General features: G+C 50.7%; 1 protein-coding gene across 1 annotated transcript; it reads right to left on the bottom strand.

Moving 5' to 3' along the window:
* Window positions 1–5,972: 5,972 nt before the first annotated feature.
* MRPL21 (mitochondrial ribosomal protein L21) lies at window positions 5,973–19,808 on the bottom strand. Its single transcript, XM_043972519.1, has 7 exons — window positions 19,660–19,808; window positions 17,282–17,339; window positions 16,169–16,254; window positions 14,113–14,276; window positions 8,933–8,985; window positions 8,431–8,534; window positions 5,973–6,098 (listed from the first exon to the last, which is right to left on the bottom strand). The coding sequence occupies exons 1-7, from the start codon at window positions 19,790–19,792 to the stop codon at window positions 6,034–6,036; spliced, it is 663 nt and encodes a 220-aa protein (XP_043828454.1). The 5' UTR covers window positions 19,793–19,808; the 3' UTR covers window positions 5,973–6,033.
* Between the last annotated feature and the right edge of the window lie 82 nt (window positions 19,809–19,890).

Genomic DNA, 19,890 nt, shown 5'->3' with positions numbered 1-19,890 from the left:
ATTCAATAAAAAAAAATCCATTTCCAAAGTCTCTCCTTTCTTTCCTTCCCTTCACTCCTTGGGAAGGCAAGCAATTTGATATAACTTATGTATATATATATATGGTCACGCAAAACATATTTCCATTTTAGCCATGTTGTAAAAGAAGACATGGACCAAAAACAAACTAGAAAAATAAAGTTAAAAAAAAAAGTACGCTTCATTCTGCATTCAGACTCCATCAGTTCTTTCTCCAGAGGCCAATAGCATTTTTCATCATAAGTCCTTTGGAAAAAAAAAAAGTCCTTTGGCATTGTCTGGGATCACTGTATTGCTGAGAAGGACTAAGTCATTCACAGCTGATCATCATCATATGGTATTGCTATTATTGTGTAAAATGTCTTCCTGGTTCTGCTTGATTCAATTTGCATCAGTTCATGTAAGTTGTTTTGGGTTTTTCTGAAATTATCTGCTCATCCTTTCTTAATAGCATAATAATAATCCATCACAACCATATACCACAAGTTGTTCAGCCATTCTTCAATTGATGAGCATCCCTTCAATTTCCAATTTTTTGCCACCACAAGAGCTGCAATTACTAATTTTGTACAGATAGGTCTTTTTCCTTTTTTTTTTTTTTTAAACTTCTCTGGGATACAGACCTAGTAGTGGTCTTGCTCAGTCAAAGGTCAGGCACAGTTTTATAGCTCTCTGGTCATGGATCCAAATTGCTCTCCAGAATGGTTGGATCAGTTCACAACTCCATCAGGAGTGCATTAGTGTCCCAATTTTCACACATGCCCTCCAACATTTATAATTTTCCTTTCTTGTCATATTAGCCAATCTGATAGGTCTGAAACGGTACCTCAGAGTTGTTTTAATGTGTATTTCTCTAGTCAATAGTGATTTAGGACATTTTTTTCATATGAGTATACATAACTTTGATTTCTGCCTGTTCATATCCTTTGACCATTTATCAAGTGGGGAATGACTTGTATTCTTATAAATTTGACTCGGATCTCCATATACTTGAGAAGTCTTTATCAGAGAAACTTGCTGCAAAATCCTATCCCTTCTCCCATTTTCTGCTTTTCTTCTAATCTTGGCTGCATTTGTTTTACTTGTGCCAAACCTTTTTAACTTAATGTAATCAGTTATCCATTTTACATCCTGTAATGCTATCTCATTTGGTCATAAATTCTTCCCTTATCCACAGATCTGACAGGCTCCATTAATTTCCTTATGATATCACTCTGTATATCTAAATCATGTACCCATTTGGACCTTATCTTGGTAAGCGGTGTGGGATGTTAGTTTATATCTAGTTTATGCTGAATTGCTTTCCAGTTTTCCCAGTAATTTTTGTCAAATAGTGAGTTCTTGATCCAAAAGCTTGGTTCTTTGGTGTTATCGAACACTAGATTACTATGGTCACTTACTACAGTGTATTATATAGATCCACCATCCTATTTCTTAGCTGGTACCAGATTTTTTGGGTGATTACCACTTTATAGTACAGTTTGAAATCTGGTATGTCTAGGTCACCTTCCTTCATATTTTTTTCCATTGATTCCTTTGTTATTCATGACCTTTTGTTCTTTCAGACCAAGTGTTTTCTCTACAAAATAAGTTTTTGGTAGTTTGGTATGGCACTTAATTAGTAAATCAATTTAGGTAAAATTGTCATGTTTATGGGCTCAGCCTACCTATGAGCAAATAATATTTTTCAGTTGTTTATATCTGACTTTATTTATGTGAAGTGTTTTGTAATTGTATTCATATAGTTCCCAAGTTTGGCTTGGCAGGTAAACTCCCAAGTATTTTATATTGTCTAATTATTTTGGTGGGGCAATGAGGGTTAAGTGACTTGCCCAGGGTCACACAGCTAGTAAGTGTCAAGTGTCTGGCCCTGGATTCAGGGGGACCTGAGTCCAAATCCGGCCTCAGACACTTAACACTTACTAGCTGTGTGACCCTGGGCAAGTCACTTAACCCCAATTGCCTCACTAAAAAAAAAAAAGGTGACCTCTATTTGGTGCCTCCACCTCAACTCCTTTCCTTTCTAAACCCTCTGCAAATCTGACTTCTTTATTCACCTGGAATTGCTCCTTGCAGTTACTATCTCTATGTAGCTGCTTCTGAGATCCATTGATCTGGCCCTAATCCCTACCCTGAGGTTTAATTATGGGTCACTAACTGCCTTTTGTCCAGCTTTCTCCTACTATGCCTTGTCATAAACCAGACTGGGAGACAGAGGCCAGCCTCTACACTTAGTTAAGTGGCAAGGCCATTAGGACTCTGTGGAAGACACCTGTCAGGCAGAATAGGCCCTTATTAAGTGGCTACTATGTGCCAGGCAATGTGCACTTTGCAATTTTGGGGTGTCCTCAAAGCACCTGAGACTTAGCATGCCCAAAAGCTCATTACCATTCACCCCAATCCTCATTAAGGGCACCTCACCCAGGCTCCCAACTTTGAAGTCAACTCCTCCTTCAAACTCACCCCCCCACATCCAATCTGTTGCCAAATTTCATTCCTGCCTTCCATGTCTCCCTTAGACCTGATTCACACTGCTACCACCCTGGTGCAGGCCTTCATCCTAGCCTTGGATTCCTGCAAGACCAGCCTCCCTGCTTCGTTTCCCTGCTCCAGCCCAGGTGACAAAGTAATTCCTCCAGAAGGGAGGTCTGACCCTTTTATCCCCTGCCTCAGTTAACTCTGCAGTGCCCCATAATCTCCAGGATCAAATCTAAAGTCCTCCCTTTGGCATTTTACCATCTTTACTTCCTGGTCCTTCTGACCCTTTTTTCTTCTATGCCACAGTCAGCACGCATTTCTTTTTTTTTTCTTTTCGGTAAGGCAATTGGGATTAAGTGACTTGCCCAGGGTCACACAGCTAGTAAGTGTTAAGTGTCTGAGGCCGGATTTGAACTCAGGTACTCCTGATTCCAGGGCCAGTGCTTTATCCACTGCACCACCTAGCTGCCCCAGCACGCATTTCTAAAGTGCTTACTTGTCTACCTGTACCTGTGCTAAGCACCAGGGATAGAAAGAAAGGCAAAAACACTGTCCCTGCCCTCAAGGAGATCACATTCAAATGGGGGACACATATCAGTACCTCTGAAATAAGAGTCTAAATGGAGGGTGGTCTCAGAGGGAAGGCACTAGCACTGGGTGGGAAGGGACGGTGGTAAAGGTCTCTTGCAGGAGGGATTTAAGCTGAATCTTGAAGAAAGGAACCTGACAGACCCAAGGCTTTGGTCATTGCTCTGACTGGCAATCAGATGTGCTTCTGAGAAATGAGGATCCTGCCTGAGCAGGTACAGAGGCTGTTTTATGGTCACAGAGTGGGCAGGTGACAATGTTGGGCAAAGGTACAAACAAACCGTGGCTAGCAGCCAGCAGTGCTCAGGACAAAAAGCTGCAGGAGGCTGGGCCAGGGAGCATGGCTTTACCTTTGCCCAGAATGGCAGCTCCTGGTTATTCACTGAAAGCATTACCTGGCGTCAGGAAACACGTGAAAGGAAAAATTTGTGCCTTCTAAAATTTCATATTCACTAGTGAACAGTGACTGGCTATGTCTGTATCATTTACACACACACACCCTTTGAGTAAAGCAAAATTTTAGTGATAGCAGAAAAACATTCAACACTACTGTTAACTCCTCCAGCAGGCAACGACTTTCAGGGTTCACCGGCTGGTCACCCAGCTTTCTCCTACTCTGCTGGGCTCCAGGTCTTGTCATAAACCAGACTGGTAGACAGAGGCCAGCCTCTACACTTAGTTAAATGGCAGAGCCATTAGGACTCTGTGGAAGACACTTGCCAGGTCGAATAGGCACTTATTAAGTGGCTACTATGTGGCAGGCAATGTGCTAAGGGCTTTGCCATTGATCTCATTTAATTCTCACAGCTCTGTGAGGAAGCTGCAGTGATCCCGCCCCATCTCACAATAGAAGCAGACAATGGTTAAGTGACTTGTCCGGGGACACAGGATCTGAACTCAGGTCTTCCTGACTCCAGGCCCAGCACTCTCTCCACCACACCACTTGCTGCCTGTTAGTCCCCCAAGGAACATGACTCCAAGCCTGGAAGAGGCAGGCATCTTTCTTCTCTTTCTTGAATTGTTGTCTCTAGTTCAGGGAGTCTCTTTTTCTTTCTAATACATCGTTATTGCTATCTTGTTTTTTACACAGTATCCTGTTTCTCTCCTTTCCCCTCCCAGAGACACTCCACCTTACAAACAGTATTTTTTAGCCCTGATTGCTAGTCTTTTTGATTTGATCCTGGCTTATCACTCTCTCCCCTTGCATTCCCTCCTCGCTGCCCCCCCCCCCCCCCCCCCCGCTTCACGTACTCTCTCATGGTGCAATGTAGTCCCACAAAAACAATGAAAAAACTGATTCCCTTGGAGGTGGAGCGAGTGTTGCCAAGTTCCGTTTATGATGAACTATCTGCCTCTTCACTGTCCGATCTATCAGATAACCTTCACCCCCGTCTTCTTGTGTACACATGGAGAGAGTCTCTTCCTGGTTTCTGCTGCCAGTCTGTTGCTATTGTTGTCCTTGGCTGCTACATTTACTCACTTCTCATTTTTTTTTTTTGGGGGGGGGTCCAAGAAGCAAATCATCTCGAGTTGGTTTTCTTTCTGAAAGTATTTCAAACCCCTCATTATCCTTGAATCACTAATTATCTTTCTTCATTTGCCCCATTGTCACTCCTGGGCTTTAGTGCTCTTAGGAACGGTTTTCCATTTGCTCTTACAGAATTTCTTGCATCACTTGAATTTCCTTTCCTTTGTGTTTGAAAGTCTTTCTCTTGATCATTTACAGGACATGTTTAGCCACAATGAATCTTAACAGTTTGCTGCACTGGGTTGTTTTTCTGGTGGCGGCCTGTGAATTCTTTCCACTAGGATTTCATTTTGGGGGCAGCTCTATTATTTCCTGCGTCGTGTTCTTCTAGGATGCCTATGGATGCCAGTTTGTTTCTATGGATCCCATCCTTGAGGTTGGCATATTTTGCTTGCATAGTGAGCATTTTCCTTTGCTTCTCTTTCGTCTAGATTGTCCTTCACATCTGTGGATTTGCATTCCCCACACATTGCTCTCATTTCTCTAGCAGGGCTAGCCATTCTCTCTGCTGTGCAGGCCATCAATTCTTGCTCTCATCATTCCTCTTTTGAACCACTCAGGAATGGCAGGTTGTGATTCTATGTTCTCCCACTCCACAGGTCTTCCCATCGAGCGTTGGAGGACCTCCTTGTGCTTTGTACTATTGGTTCACAGATGCCTGAGCTTTTCACTACAACTTAAGGTCATTTTTTTCTTTGGTTGGTGTTTTCCCTGTAGATTTATCCGCTTATGTTCAAAGGCCCTAAATTTTCTTCTTCCCAAGATCTTTGGTAATGTCTTCTCTTGCCCCACTTCACTGTCTGATCCCTTCTCCGCAGGTGGTGGTTTCCTTCCTCGTTGGATCTCAAAGCATCTTAGCTCCCTTCTGTGCCAGGCAATTCCTGGGGTGCCAGCCTAGGGCTCTGTCTCAAGTGACAACCAGCTCCTGCTGGATTCTGCGCTCTTTCCTTCAGGTTAGGGGTTGTTTCTTTGTTCTCTGGAGCTGGGGCCTCCATGGCCCTGGGAAGAGGGAGGGTGGACCAGGTGTCAGGGTGGGCACTGCCGTAAGCCTGGGCTGTGGGGGAGGGGTGCTGAGCGAGCATCTTTTGGATGCTGGGTTGCCTGAGACCACGGAGACAGCTGCAGCTGTTTTCTCTCTGATGCCTAATTTCTTTTCTGGAGAAGTTGTGGCTACCAGAGAAAACGTCTAGTCCTCCATCTTGTTGCTCACATGACCCTGAAATCTCCGGACAAACCAGGGATCCCTATGTCTGACTAACTGGGCTAGTTAGCATGAAAGACGTTATTGTACAGAATCATAAAAACAATGACAGTGATGCACAAATAGCTTAATATTAAGAAGACATAAAACTAGTCCTTGTTAAAAAAAACAACCCAACCCACATTTTATTTTCACACTTAGGTAAGTAGCAGCTGAACAATCACGACAAACTTGGAGCAATCTCCACGGTGTTTATCCGAAGGACAGTCTGTGGTGTTATAAAAACTGAAAGAGAGAAAACAGGGTTTCAGGGTTTAATCCTCAATGACCCTTACCATTACTAAAACCAGCCATTCTATGACAATGAGAGTGTTCTGTTGGATGCCCCAAGCAATGCCTCAAGTGTTTTTCGTTAAAAATGGCTGGCTAGGGGCAGCTGGGTGGCACAGTGGATAGAGCACCGGCCCTGGAGTCAGGAGTACCTGAGTTCAAATCTGGCCTCAGACATTTGACACTTACTAGCTGTGTGACCCTGGGGAAGTCACTTAACCCCAACTGCCTCAAAAAGAAAGAAAGAATGAAAGAAATGAAGAAAGAAAGAAAAAGAAAATGGCTGGCTGGCCCAGCAGTCTTATGTGGCACAGTGAGAAGGCTGCCTTGGGGCCTAATCCCTGTGGGCTGCTTCAGTAACACCACTGCTCTGTACATTGACACGTGCCAGCTGCAAAGCAGCCTGAAATGTGCTTGATGCCTTCCTGTGGTCCCTCCAAGGGTGTGGCACGAGGACAGGCTTCATGGCTCCTGCCCAGCATCGAGGCTCTGAGTGACAAGCACTGGCCTCTAGCACAAAGCCCAGAGTGTTTCCTTGACATTCTATTTCCAGTATGGGCCGGGTGAGAAAACGCATCACATTTTTGAGTGGTCCTAACCACCCTCCTATTTCTCCATCTGTACCCAATGAAGGGATCCCTCGACTCAGTTTCTCTGGGGAGATACCTGAAGACGGGCCTAGGCCACACACCCTCTGGCAGGTCAACACACTGCCTCAGACACCACCTGACCACCTAGCAATGGAGTCCTAGGGTCCATCCCACTGTCTGATGTCACCCGGACCGTGCTATGGATGCACCACAGGGGGTCAGTGCAGCTCAGGACTGTGCCATGGACTGCCCTCTGAGCCTCCTGACCGTGAGGGCTGGATGGGGCAGGTTAAAGCTCCCAAAGGCCCAAGGGAGGTGGGCCCTTCCCCAGGTGTATGTCCTAAGGACATCACAGCCTCTTCTCCTAGGGAGACACTTTGTACTGGATCTGGAACATGACATCACAAGGACATCACAGCCTCTTCTCCTAGGGAGACACTTTGTACTGGATCTGGAACCAGCCCCTGACCCTTCCTGGCTCCAGCAAAGGCTCAGTGCCCTCATCTGTAAAATGGCAATGACAATTTTTGCACTGTGTCCCACACAAAATGGGTGCAAGCTGGGGGTGTGGACCCCATCAGGCACAAGAGACTGGGGGCTCTTCTCCAGCAGTGATGGGGGTTCAGGCCCCTGACCCTTGATGACAAATGTGAATTTTCTCAGGGATGGCCAAGGAAGCTCCCCCAGAGCAGACAGGCATGAAGGGTGTGGTCTGTCAGGCTTGTGTTGCATCATAGCCGTACGCTAAGAAAACGCTCCCCCTCCTCGACATGTGGTCAAGGGTGATCTAACCCTGCTCCATGAGCATGTGACCTAACGCCTTCATTTCAATCACCCTGAACCCTGGGGCAGGGGCACATGCTCTGGGCCCATGCTGCAGCGACTTGCCTGCTCATCCATTTCGTTCTGAGCTCTCGCTGTCAGGGTTCAAACAGTCTCCAAGAGCTTTCTGATCCTACAGTCCCCACTACAACAGGCCCCACGGGAGGCCACTGTGGCCCGGGGCTTCTAAGGTGGGGGAGCCCCTCTCACTTAGGGAAAGCCCTCCTGGTGACACAGGGCGCAAAGCCACTTCTGGCAAGCTCCTGGTTCTGCCCTCTGGGAGCCGTTCGCGCCCCTGAAGTTATCAAACACACGGGATCACATGGCTATTTCCTCTCCTGATTCTCACTGGACAAGAGATCGAGACTCTTCCCACTCCTGGCCGCCCCCTCCCCTCCCGCCCTCTCTCCATCTGGCTTTCCGCCCCCAAGACCCTTCTCCCTACATCCCCCCTGGCAATCCCAGGTGTCTGCCACTCATTTTCCCTAAGCATATGCTGTCATCTCGTACTATTTATCTTCTTAGGACATGTCTTATCTTCCCCCTCAACTGCCATCTCTGGAGAGGGCCCAGGGATATCAAGTGACTAATCTCTGCCCCCCAGAAGAAAGCCCAGTGACCAGCAGTGTAGACTCAGTAAGCACTCGGGAATAAGGTTCACCTAAAATCTGGTGAATTTGGAGGCCTGGACTCCTTCCAGCACCTGCCCCTCACCTCTGAGTCCCACACTGCTTTCGTCCTCGGGATTCCTTAAGGCTTAGCCCCCGAGCCCAGGTGGGGAGTACCCCCCCAGGTGGGCAGGGGAGGACCCACAGCCAGAACTCAACTGTAGCCGTGGCCAAATCAGTGTCAAGTTGTGTTTTTTTCCAATTTACCTTTCTTTCTTCTGAAATTTTTCCTTTTCTTAAACTTCATGTAGACCCGTGGCCATGACTCAGTCTTTTCGATAACCGTGGCTTCTACGCGGACAAGATCCAGTCTATGATGCAAGCAAAGCATATTTATCTCTTACACTCTTTCCCAAATTTAGTGACAATGATAACAACAACGATGGTGACAAGAGCTAGCATTCACACATCTGCAAAGCTCCCGACAAAGCTTCGAGGTTCACAAGGTCTGTGTAGTCTCTTTACATGGGCAGGTACAGGACTAGTGATCAGAGACCAGGGTGTGAATCCTGACTCTGCTGACAGCTACCCGACCTGACCTGGGGCAGGTCCCTGGGGCTCGGCCTTCCCACATGTACAAGGATGAGCCTGAGGGCCCTTCCAGCACTACAGAGGAAGCACGGATACAAGACTGCACGTGTGTGGGCAGGGACAGCCGTGCTAACCTTTCTCTCTGGCTCCTAAGCTTATTAAATAAAGAACAGCTTACCCAAGAAGCGGTTTTCCAATTAACGTGAAGTCCTCAGCGCCAACCAGCAAGACCTGGAGAAGTTCAACAGAACACACTTAATCATCAGCTGCCCCCCACGCGGCAACAACGTTTCAAACACCGGCTGGGGCATCAAGTTTTACACAAATGCATCTGAGACGGAGGGAAATCCTCAGGCACCCGTCCTTTGGCCGTAAAGAATGCACTTTCTAGGTGATGCTCTGATGGCCCGGAAGCCAGTCATGGCTGTCTCCTCCAAGCACTGGGGATGTCCCAAAAGAAGCTGCACCAGAGACCCCTCGATGGAGGAGCTGGAGCTCACGGGCCAAGCTAAGACTCAGCCAAAGGTCCCACTTCTGCCTTTCCTTTTAATAACCAAACCAAGCCCAAACCCACTCTGGTAATTTGTGGCTTCAATGCAAAGGTGGAAAAGTGAGGATGGGGAGAAACAGAGGATGAGTCTCTGAAACTTGTAGATTCAAGAAGCCTTGTCTTGCAAGAGCATAAGCACCTTCTTCAGCAAAGAGCTGGGAGGCACAGGACATGATGACCACCGGAGACAAGTGTGTATGTGTGTGCACATGTGCCTGTGAGCACATGTAAGGTGGCACTGGGTCAAGGGGGGGGGGCAGGGTCTCATCAAGTTAAAAGCATTTATTAAGCACCTACTATGTGCCGGACACCGTGTGAGGCCACGGGATTACAAAGAAAGGCAAAAATGGCCCATCCTCAAGGGGCTCACAACCTGCAGTTACCAATGAGTCCGTGCCTGGAGCCCCTGCAGAGACTGTCGGAGGGAAACCCATGGCGTTAAAGCAGGGCCGTGAGAGGCTCCTGGCAGAGGGCCAGCAGGTAAAGGGGAGCACCACAGGACCCCAGGCACTTCCAAAATGCCTGTTATCCCTTCTTGGTGCCACCAACAACGCATGAGTGTGCCTGGAAAAGCTCTGCAGCAAAGTATCTGCCATCCCCCCAAACTTTTCAGAGCTCTTTGAAGGAGGAACGAATGAAATAACCCTCTTCATCCTTCTTCTGATGGTGAGGCCTAAAGTGGAAGACAGACGCTTGCCAAAAGCCATCCTTGGCAAGGTGGCGAGGAAGACGGGGCCTTGGGGATGCTAAGGGCCTTCGGGGACTCAGACTGCATCGAGTTCTAAAACACCGCAGGTTCTTGGAAGAGGTCCAGGACATCGGGGTGAGGTCATGCCTTGCACCGAATGGGATCTCAGTGAGGGAGGGCTGTGCACGGTCACCAGCCTCACTCTCTCCTCCGGGGCCAGCTGAGTCCAGTGGCAGATACACATCAGGACGACCAGAGATGCCCCGGATGTTTAAGGCAATTGGGGTTAGCCCAAATACATTTTTCCAAAGCCCCTCCAACAACTGCTGTTGTTGTTTATTTTTATCATCCTCCTTACTCCGATAGGCGTGAGGCTAAATCTCAAAGCTGCTTTAATTTTCACTCCTGTCATCCACAGTGATTTATACGGTTGACTGCTTCTTCCTCTGAGAACCGTCTCCTAGTACTCTTAGACCACTTCTCTTATTGGGGAATGGCTACCAGTCTTATACATTTGAATCAGTATCTTGGCAATGAAACTTTTATCAGAGAAACTTGTGGCAAAGATCCCCCCCACCCCGTTAATTCCCTTCTAATTTTAACTACAATAATTTTACTTGTGCAAAAGCTTGCCCAGGGTCACACAGCGAGTGTCTGGTCACATTTGAACTCGGGTCCTCCTGACTCCCAGTGCTCCATCCGCTGCGCCCCCTTGCTGCCTCACAAGAAAGACCTCATGGATGAAGCCTACCTGCTGTCCTACCCCACTGATCTCCAGGACAGACACTAGAGATGGACGATGAACTGGGTGGAAAGTGAAAAAGGAAGAGAAAGGCCTGGACTGCTTTCAGTCAAGTGCAGAGCTCTTTTACTGATTCCCAGCTTCTTGTGAAAGCAAAGGCCCATTTGAAAAACACTCAAATTTTACATGATGGTACGGAGACATAGCTGTGAGACACAGAACCCCACTGTGTCAAAATACCTAAAGATCAGACACACACAGTAGGTATGCAACACCTGCCCAATGAAGAATTGTCAAGAAGAGGCAAGAGGTATGTTACCATGCAACTGGATGCCAGGAGGAGGAGACAGGTCAGATGTTCATGAGGCAAGAGGGAGAACAAGTGGGCAGAGCGCTTCCCTGGCACTGCTGCAAGGTAGGGCTGTGATGCACATCACAGGAGGGCACGTCTCAATTAATGAGACCACCCATCAATTGGAGGGTCTGCATCACTAGGCAATGGGACCAGAAACATCAGGCCATAATTAAAATGAGTTTCACTAAGCGGGAGGCCAGAACACAATCTTGGAAATGTCACTGTGTGGGGAGTGAGTTTTACTTTTAGCGAGGTGGCACAGTGGACAGTGTCGGGCCTGGAGTCACAAAGACCTGAGTTCAAATTTGGGTTCAGATTCTTCCTGGTGAATCACTTAACTGTCTGCCTCAGTTCCTCATCTGTCAAATGAGCTAGAAGAGGAAATGGCAAATGCCTCCAGTATCTTTGCCAGGAAAACCCCAAATGGGGTCCCCAAGAGTTGGAAATGCCTGAATGACAACAGTTTTACTTTTCCATCTGCTCCAAATGATTTGTAACTTCCTTAAACATAAAGAGGGAAAAGATTTTATCAAAGAACCGTGAGAACAATGGAATAAAGCACAAAGAAAGTCTGGGAGGCTGCTCCAGAGCCGCTCACTCAAACGGCGTTTAATTCAGGCAGGAGGATATCCTGGGAGCCAGCAGGGTGGGTGAGGACAAACGGGACCTCATGGGTATCAACGAATGGGCGAGAAGCCACCTGAAGATATGGCCCTGAAAGCTCTGATCTTCTTCAGCCAATGATGGGGCAGGGAAGAGGTGGGGGTGGCAGAGTGGCACTGGGCAAGCAGCTACTCTCTCCTGTGGAGACAGTCGGGATCTGGAGACAGAGAGGATGCGGCACTGACTGGCAGACCAACGGAGGGAGTCCCGGAAGCATGCCAGTCCTGAACTTACCAAGAAGAGGAGTTGGGGCAGGGGCCTCCCTCCTGGCGTGGCAGCTCAATCTCGATCCGTCTGAACGGCCATTTCATCTACCACGTGTCTCTGTCTGACAAGCCCATCTCCCGAGGTGCAGATGATGGGGACTGTGAGGGGAGTGACCGGAGAGCCCTTTGGCATAAAACTCTCTAAGGAAAGCCCCCCTGTGAAAGATGAGCAGCTCTTCAGAAAGCACCCACAGAGAAACAAGGCATTCTGTCAAGTGCCAAAGCCCTGAGCACTCGGCCAGGCTGCGAAGGGCTTGGCGAGGCAAACAGAGGGGTCTGTTTGATCCTGGAGGGGCAGAGAGAGCTCGGGGCAGGACAACCCACTAGGATGCTCCTGCAAAAAGTCCGGGACAGGGGTGAGGGAGGCCCTGTACTCAGGGGGGCACAGAATTGGAGAGAAGGGTCCGGGTTTGGGCCAGGAAGACTGAGGAGTTAGAGATGATTCCAAAGTGGCGAGCCTGGGGGACTGGGACAGAAATAGGAGAGCTTGGAAGAGGGGAGTCTTGTGGGGAAAGAGAAGTTGTCATGAGGACACTCTCCAAGAAATGTGCTGCACATTCACTAAGTGAGCTAAATCCTACAAAGCTCTCCTGAAGACCGGGAACGAGGCTGGCTAACGGGATGAGAACAAACATTTAGGAGTGCCCAAACCCAATGAGCAGAAGCTGGCACGTGAAGGAAGCCAAGGACAACGATGAGGGCTTTCTTCAAGTCAGTTAGGGAAAACAGCACAGCTTCCAAAGGGAAAGCACCGCGAGCCACCTGGGGCGGACGGACGATCACGGCCCACAGAGAGAAGGCAGAGCTGCTGAATGCCAACTTCCCTTCGGGTTTTTCTGCCAAGGAGGATGATCTTTGGGGCAGAAAGGACAGAACAATGATGAAAGAGGACAAGAGGCCCTCCTGCCCGGGACTAAATTTATGTGCCCAGGCCCAGACGAACTTCATCTTTGGGCCCTGGAAGCAGCGGCTGAACCGCCGTCAGCAACCTGAGAGATGAGGCAGAGGGCAGACAGCGGCCCTCCTTTCAGCCAAGGAGGGCAAGTCTGCCAAGAAGAGGGCAGAGAGCCTGGCCCTGGCTCCTGGAATACTGGGGTGCACATGGCGTGGGGGGCCAGGGCCATAGCGGGCTGACCTCACTCTGGGATTGTGGGTATTTATCTTGGAGAAGCTTCAGGAGAGGGGGCGGCAACCTGATTGTCTCCTAGCAGCTGAAGGGCACAAAGAGGGGAGAACCCCAAAGTCCTAGGAGACTTGCAGATCAGGGTGCTGTGCTTCCTGAGGACAAAAGCTCTCTGAAAAGTGGGGACGCAGGCGGGCCAGATAACCCTGGCTCCATACAGTATGGGTGTCTGGCTGAGCGGGAAGGAGGACATGCTGGATATGAAAGGAGCTATGGGGCAACAACCCTGGGCTGGATCCAAGAAGATGAGACTGGATCAAGCTGAAGGCAAATCTCTATTCGACAAATACTGATCAAGGGGAAGGCCCGACTCGTTTGGAGGGTGCCCCACTTCAAGAAGGCGGCTCGTGTGCCCAGAGAAGGGCCATCAGAAGGGTGAAGGGTCCTGGGATTCTACCACAGGAGGACCTGGGGACGTCGTGGTGCCTGGACCCCAGCATCCCTGGGCAGACACAGCTCGGACCTGCTCCTACAGGCTCTGCGGCCACAAGGGAGACCCAGAAGGAAGGTCTCCCCCGTACCCTCCTGCCCAGTCCTGGGCTGTCAGAAGGTTCCACCTCAGGACCTGATAGGAGTTTGTCAGGGGAGGCGAGACTCGGTGATGCTCCAAAGCACAATGGGCAGCTGCAGGAGGTGGTGAGCTCCCCATCCTTCCAGGTCTCTGGCATCTGTGTTCAGAGAGGGTGTGGCCCTAGCAGCCTGAGAGATGCTGTGAAGCGCAGAGGGGATGCCCTGGAAGGGTGGACAGGATCCTCGAAACCCCCGGCCCTGCCCCACAGCTCAGGAAGAAGCGTCCTGGCCAGAAGGCCGCAGAGGCACCTGCTCTTAGTGAAACACCTTCACGCGCAGGGAAGAAAGGCTCTGTAGAGCCTGTGAAGGCAGGCCCCCGCTACGCGCCCTCACGCCCTCACCTTCTCCATGCGAATCCTTTCCCCGCACTGGGCCTCCAAGGTGTTCTCGATCAGAATCAGGTCCCCGTCCGTCACCTTCCACTGCCGGCTGGCAAAGTGGACCACGGCGAAGAGCCGGCCGTACTGTCCGGTGGCGATCAGTTTGTTCACCCGCTGGATGACCTCTAAAAGGAACGGACACAAGAGGGCGCGGGCCTTGGTTACACCCCGGAGAGTAGACGGCGCAGGGATATCCCAGACGCTGCAGCGTACCCCATGAAGCCGTGGCGGCGCTGAAGTCAAGGCCTTTAATAACAGTGGTGACAATAACTAAGATGTTAAGAATTACCAGCATTTTACAAACATGATCTTGGATCATCACAACTGCCCTGGGAGGCAGGTGCTGTGATGATACTCATTTCACAGATAAGGAATCTGAGGCTGAGTGAGGTAAAGTGACTTGCCCAGGGTCCCACAGTTAGTATGTGTCTAAGGTCAGATTTGAACTTGGATCTTCTCAACTCCGAGTCTGGTGCTCTGGGCACTACACCACGTAGAGACCTTTCTTTCTGAAAATGAAGACAGGGGCCTAAGCGCTGGGTTTCCAACCATTGTCCAGGAACCCCTTTAAAATGCCCCTGATATCTCAGCCCCTGTGAATGTCTCTGGTGGGCCCATCACATACTGCTGCTGACCATCAGGGGGCCACTAGGAGATACCACCACACACAAAGGGCTAGGCCTGGAGTCAGGAGCCCAGTTCAAATTCAGACTCAGACACTTACTGGCTCTGGGACCCTGGATAAGTCACTTCACCACTGTCTGCCTGTTTCTTCAACTGTAAAATGGGCTGTTGTGAAGATCCAAGATGTACAGGGCTCGGCACTACAAGGACACTTAAGAAATACTCCCCCATTCGTTATGTTAATGGAAACTTGAGCAACTGTTAGTAGGGGTAAAACAACGTTTCCATTCAATGAACCCCATCCAAGGATTAAGGAGGTGGACAGTGCGGTGACTGGAGGGCAATGCCTGGGTCAGATGGAAGGGTGATTGGTACCGACTCAAATCTGGATGAAAGCCCGGATTTTGCTGGAAATAAAGAAAACTTGTCTTGTGAATAAAACAACTCTTCATGATTCTCAAGAAATCTGCAACTGCAGATTCAGGTCTTTCAGAACTAAAAACAGCCATTTAGAAGCTGGCACCTGCTCCAGGAGCATTTCCTCCTCCCTGGGGGTGGAAAGCAGAGGACTGAGCCTCAGGGGTCAGGGCCTATGACCCGAGGTCTGTCACTAGGGAGCCGCAGGGCCTCGGGCAAAGGTAAGTCACTGGCTTTCTGAACGCCTCGCCTCCCTCATCTCCAAAAGGAGGGCGTGGGATTAGACTTCCAGAGGACTGCAGAGGAAACCAAAAGCTAGTGAGAAGAAAGAGGCAATTTTTTCTCCCATCCAAGTCCTCCCAACGCCATTCACCAGCTACGCCCCTGCCTGGAAGTTTCTCCCTCCTCATGTTCTCCTTGTGGCGAATGTTCCTTTGTGTTCCTGATAAAATCCCACCTTCTGTAAGAAGCCTTGCTTGCCCCCTGAAGTGCTGGCACTCCCCGTTGTCGAGGATCTCTGATTTGGACCCTGTCTGTGGCTTGTTTGTACACAGCTGTCTGTGGGTGTCTCCCACCTCAGACTGGGAGCCCCGAGGGTAGGGACTGGTTTGGGCCCCTCTTTGTATGCCCAGCACTTAGCACACAGCAGATGCTTAACTCAAGCCTGATCTCTACCTTACAACCCCCTGAAGCAGCCGCTCTGGCTCTAATCTGCACGACCCCGAATCTTTTGCTTCTCAATTTCTAGGGAGACACTGGATTGTTGACAAAGTTCCATGTCCTATTTTCCAGACCCTGAAAAGAGTCTGGCATTTTCCTGTGGGCAGAGAAGAGATAACTCGTGAAATGTATTTTCTGAAGGCAACAAACAAGAGCTTTAGGGGAGCCTGGACGCGGCACCCTGACCGGAGAGCAGAAGACCTGGCGAGGGAGAGAAGCTGGATACTGGTGCCTGCCTTATCGCTGCGACACTTACCTCGGTGACGCTCGCCCTCTTCCTCAGCAGCCGGCAGTGTGATTTTAGGCCATGGAGGGGAAGTCAGTGACGTCTTAGGGAGGACCCTGTGGACAACATTTGCATGGTGAGGTTCATGCAGATTCCTGCCTTGGAAAATGAAGCACATACAAAGGTAGACAAAAGTTTAGAGACTGGGGTGGGGGGGGGCAGCTAGGTGGCGCAGTGGATGAAACACTGGCCCCAGATTCAGGAGGACCTGAGTTCCAATTTGGTCTCAGACACTTGACACTTACTAGCTGTGTGACCCTGGGCAAGTCACTTAACCCTCATTGCCCCACCAAAAACAAACAAAAAATTTAGAGGCTGAATGTGAACAAAAGGCTGGCCCCAGCTTGGGCCACCTCCACACTAAGTCATTTGTTGAGCTACAGCACCCAGAAGCGAAGCGAGGCGTGAATCTGAATTCATCAGAAATGTGAAAGCGTCTCTGGGAGAGAAAGCCTTCCCTGCTCTTCTCCCCATCTTATCTTCACTCCACCTGACGGACGAGTGCACCTTCCTCGCTTTCTGCCTGCCCAAGTGCACCCTCTTCTCTTTTCCCTCCAAACCACTCCACTTGGAGCTCGTCAGCCACGCCCAAATCAATGATCTCCATAGAGGATTCTCAGATCTCTTTGTCCAGCCCTAGCCTGTCTCACGTGACTGCCCACTACCTCAACCTACTGGTCCTATCGACATCTCAAACTCGACACATCTGGAACAAAATGATTTCATTCTCCCCCAAGGCCCCCAGCACCAGACAGAAGAAATACCCGTCAGGAGGTAGATTTTCTGAAATGTGCCGGGGAAACTGTTCCCAAATTCTCCCCTCCAGCATCATCTCCCAGTAACAGCCAGCACAGAGGATGGCACAATCTTTATGCTCCCCAAGCCAGAAATGGAACACGTCCCCATCCCGGCATGACGAGGCTACACCAGAGCTCACCGCTCTGTTTCTATGCTTTTATCTGCCCCGTCCCCCCACCTGTGAGCTACAGTATCAAATGAAGGTCGGGGCAATTAGACAATTCCGTGCATTTGCTTTCCCACAGAGTCTCAAAAGTCAGACCAGCAGAACCCCACGTTCTTTACCTTTCTGGAGCAGATGTGCTCTGGGAACTGTGACTTTGAAAAGCAGGCCAACGATGAACTGAAAAGAAGAAACCAGACAATCGCTGGTTACAAAAGACAATCCGGCAACACTCACGAGTGGCCCTGAGTGCGAGCAGGAAGATGACCGCTCATCTCAGAGGGGGAGGACAAAGAGAAAGGTCTGAGGCCTGGAACACCTGGCAGGGGCCGCAGCTGGGACAGGAAGCCGGTCCTCCAGCTCTGCTTTGAGCTCTGCATGCAGTAACATTTATGGAGCTGAGCCCCAGGGCCCAGGCCTCTCAGCAGCCCCCACTGCTGGTGGCTCTTACCGAGCCGCCCCTCCCTTGTCTCTTCTAACAAAGCCCTCGCCTTCCCTGTGGTGCTAACACCAGCTCCCCGCCAGAAACCTTCTTGTCATCACTTTTTTTTTTTGGTGAGGCAAGTGGGGGTTAAGTGACTTGCCCCAGGTCACACAGCTAGTAAGTGTTAAGTGTCTGAGGCTGGATTTGAACTCAGGTCCTCCTGAATCCAGTGCCGGTGCTCTACCCACTGCGCCACCTAGCTGCCCCCTTTGTCATCACTTATAAACAATCAGATTCACATCTTTGGTTTTTAGCGTCATAGTCACTGCCCTTTGCCAAAAGCAGTTCAAGAGTCTTCCTCTGGGCCAGGCTTCCTCCCCCTGGGGCCCCACACTGGCCACTCTCCCATCTCTGATGGTGGCCACAGCCCCTGGGGCTGCCAGGCTTAGAAAGCCACAAAAGAACACACATGGTCGCATGCACATTTTCACCTAGTTCGTGCATCCTGGGTGGTTGCCGGCGAGTCTGACAGCTCTGTGTGTTCTCACGGGCGGTGGTTAACACATGGTTAAGTGTTTGCTGTTGCTGATACTTGTTTTCTCTCCAACTAAACAGCGAGTGCCAAAAGGGCACAGCCTATGTCCATAAAGTGATCTAACACTAATTAAGCCCCTACTACATGCCAGGGAGACAAAGATAAAAATGAAATATCCTGACTTAGAAACCAGAATCACCCAGATTTTTATTGCTCTTTTGTTTTTAAACCATGTGGGCTTCCTCCTTTCTCCCTTTCCTTCCATCCCTCAGAACAAACCATCTTTTAAAATAGAAAGAGGAAGAAAAGTACGTACGTCCCCCCCAATCTGATGTGACTGGCAGGGGTGCAGGTCCCCGGACCGACCTTTGCCCAAGGCTCTGGGGAGATCTCACCAAGATTTTCCCTCTCCTCATTCCACTGGAGACCTCGGCCCCCGGGACATCTGTCCGGCTGCTGTCCCCTCACCCCTTTGCCTCCTACTTCTGAGATGGGTCAGTTCAGAGCCGGGCCCCTTCCCCAATGTGGCGGGGCAGGGGGTGGGGGTCCTGCCTTTCAGGCCTGAGGCCAAACCCAAACTGATGCCAGGCAGGGAGTGAGAGGGTCAGGACCCGCTCGCGGGACCTCCTTTAAAACATCCCAATGAAAGGTGCTTTGCGGCTTTGTTGGAACCCAAAGGCTGGGTTCCTGTGAGAGGGAAGAAACCAGGGACCAGAGGAAGGACAGAGTGTAGACGTGGTGGGCGTAGATGTGGGGGGGGTGTGATAACGGCCTTCAAATATCCCGAGGGTGGAAGCAAAACAAAAAGACTGTACAGTGGAAAGAAGCTGCATTGGGAGTCCAAGGACCTGAGTTCAAATCCTGTCATTTACTACCAGGCGGCTTTGGGGAAGCCCCTTCCTGTCCCTCCTGGCTAAGATGAAGGGTCTCCAGCTTCCTGAGACTTAAAGGCGGGAAGGGACCTAGTGGGCACCTCCCCCACCCCAGGTACTCAAGGAATCCCCCCACCAAGTCACCTCTGCCCCAAGCAAAGAGTATGCACCTTCGGTCTACGCTCTAAGGCTTCCGTGACTGTCCAGCCACTGAATATGCCCCAGGCCTGGCCCGCGCTTTGCCTCCAGCCCCTCCCCTGCATCACACCCTAAGCCCCCCTCCCAGGGCAGGGGCCGCTTTTGCCTGTCCTTCTATGCCCAGAGCTTGGCACATGGCCCGGCACACAGTAGGTGCTTCAGACTGAGTCACCCCTGACCCCGCTCAGGAACACGGGGGGATCTCCCAGGCTCGGGCCTTGGAAAAGGGGGAGGGGCGGGGGCCAGGCCGCAGAGTCAATCACCCCATCGAGCCCCTACTGTGTGCAGGGCCGGAGCTGCAGCCTGGAGGGGGCGGGCCGACGTCTGCGCTGAAAGGCCTCCGAGACACCGCCGACACAGAGGGAAACTGAGGCAAACCGCGGCACGAGAGGGGCCGCCCAAGGTCAAGGGGTCAGAGGTCGGAGCCCGGACCCTGAGGCGGGCAGGGGGAGGGCCCTGAGTTTTTCTCACCGGCTCCAGGGCTCGCCCCCAGTCCCGCCCGCGCCCCGGGGGGCGCCGGGAGGCCGAGGCCGCTGCCTGCGGGGAGAAGGCGCCGCCGGACCAGGGCCCCGAAGACGGCCCGCGCCCCCGCCGCCGCCGCCATTCCGCTCCCACTTCCGCTTCCGCCGGCCGCAGGAGGTCCCGGAAGCGGAAGCCGCGCGAAGGCGCAGTGGGAGGGACTTCCTGCTCGGGACTTCCGGC

The sequence above is a fragment of the Dromiciops gliroides genome, chromosome 6 (assembly GCF_019393635.1).
Source record: "Dromiciops gliroides isolate mDroGli1 chromosome 6, mDroGli1.pri, whole genome shotgun sequence".
In the NCBI taxonomy this organism is placed as follows: Eukaryota; Metazoa; Chordata; class Mammalia; order Microbiotheria; family Microbiotheriidae; genus Dromiciops; species Dromiciops gliroides.
This window is presented reverse-complemented; position numbering and strand designations above follow the sequence as displayed.

What these genes read in the sequence shown, in the direction of transcription:
- MRPL21 (XM_043972519.1), bottom strand. Translation starts at nt 19,792, where the DNA reads ATGGCGGCGGCGGCGGGGGCGCGGGCCGTCTTCGGGGCCCTGGTCCGG. An exon ending in AGAGGGCGAGCGTCACCGAG is followed by an intron (nt 14,277 to 16,168) that starts GTAAGTGTCGCA and finishes CGTTCCTTTTAG; the next exon opens with AGGTCATCCAGCGGGTGAAC. An exon ending in ATTGGAAAACCGCTTCTTGG is followed by an intron (nt 8,535 to 8,932) that starts GTAAGCTGTTCT and finishes CTTGCATCATAG; the next exon opens with ACTGGATCTTGTCCGCGTAG.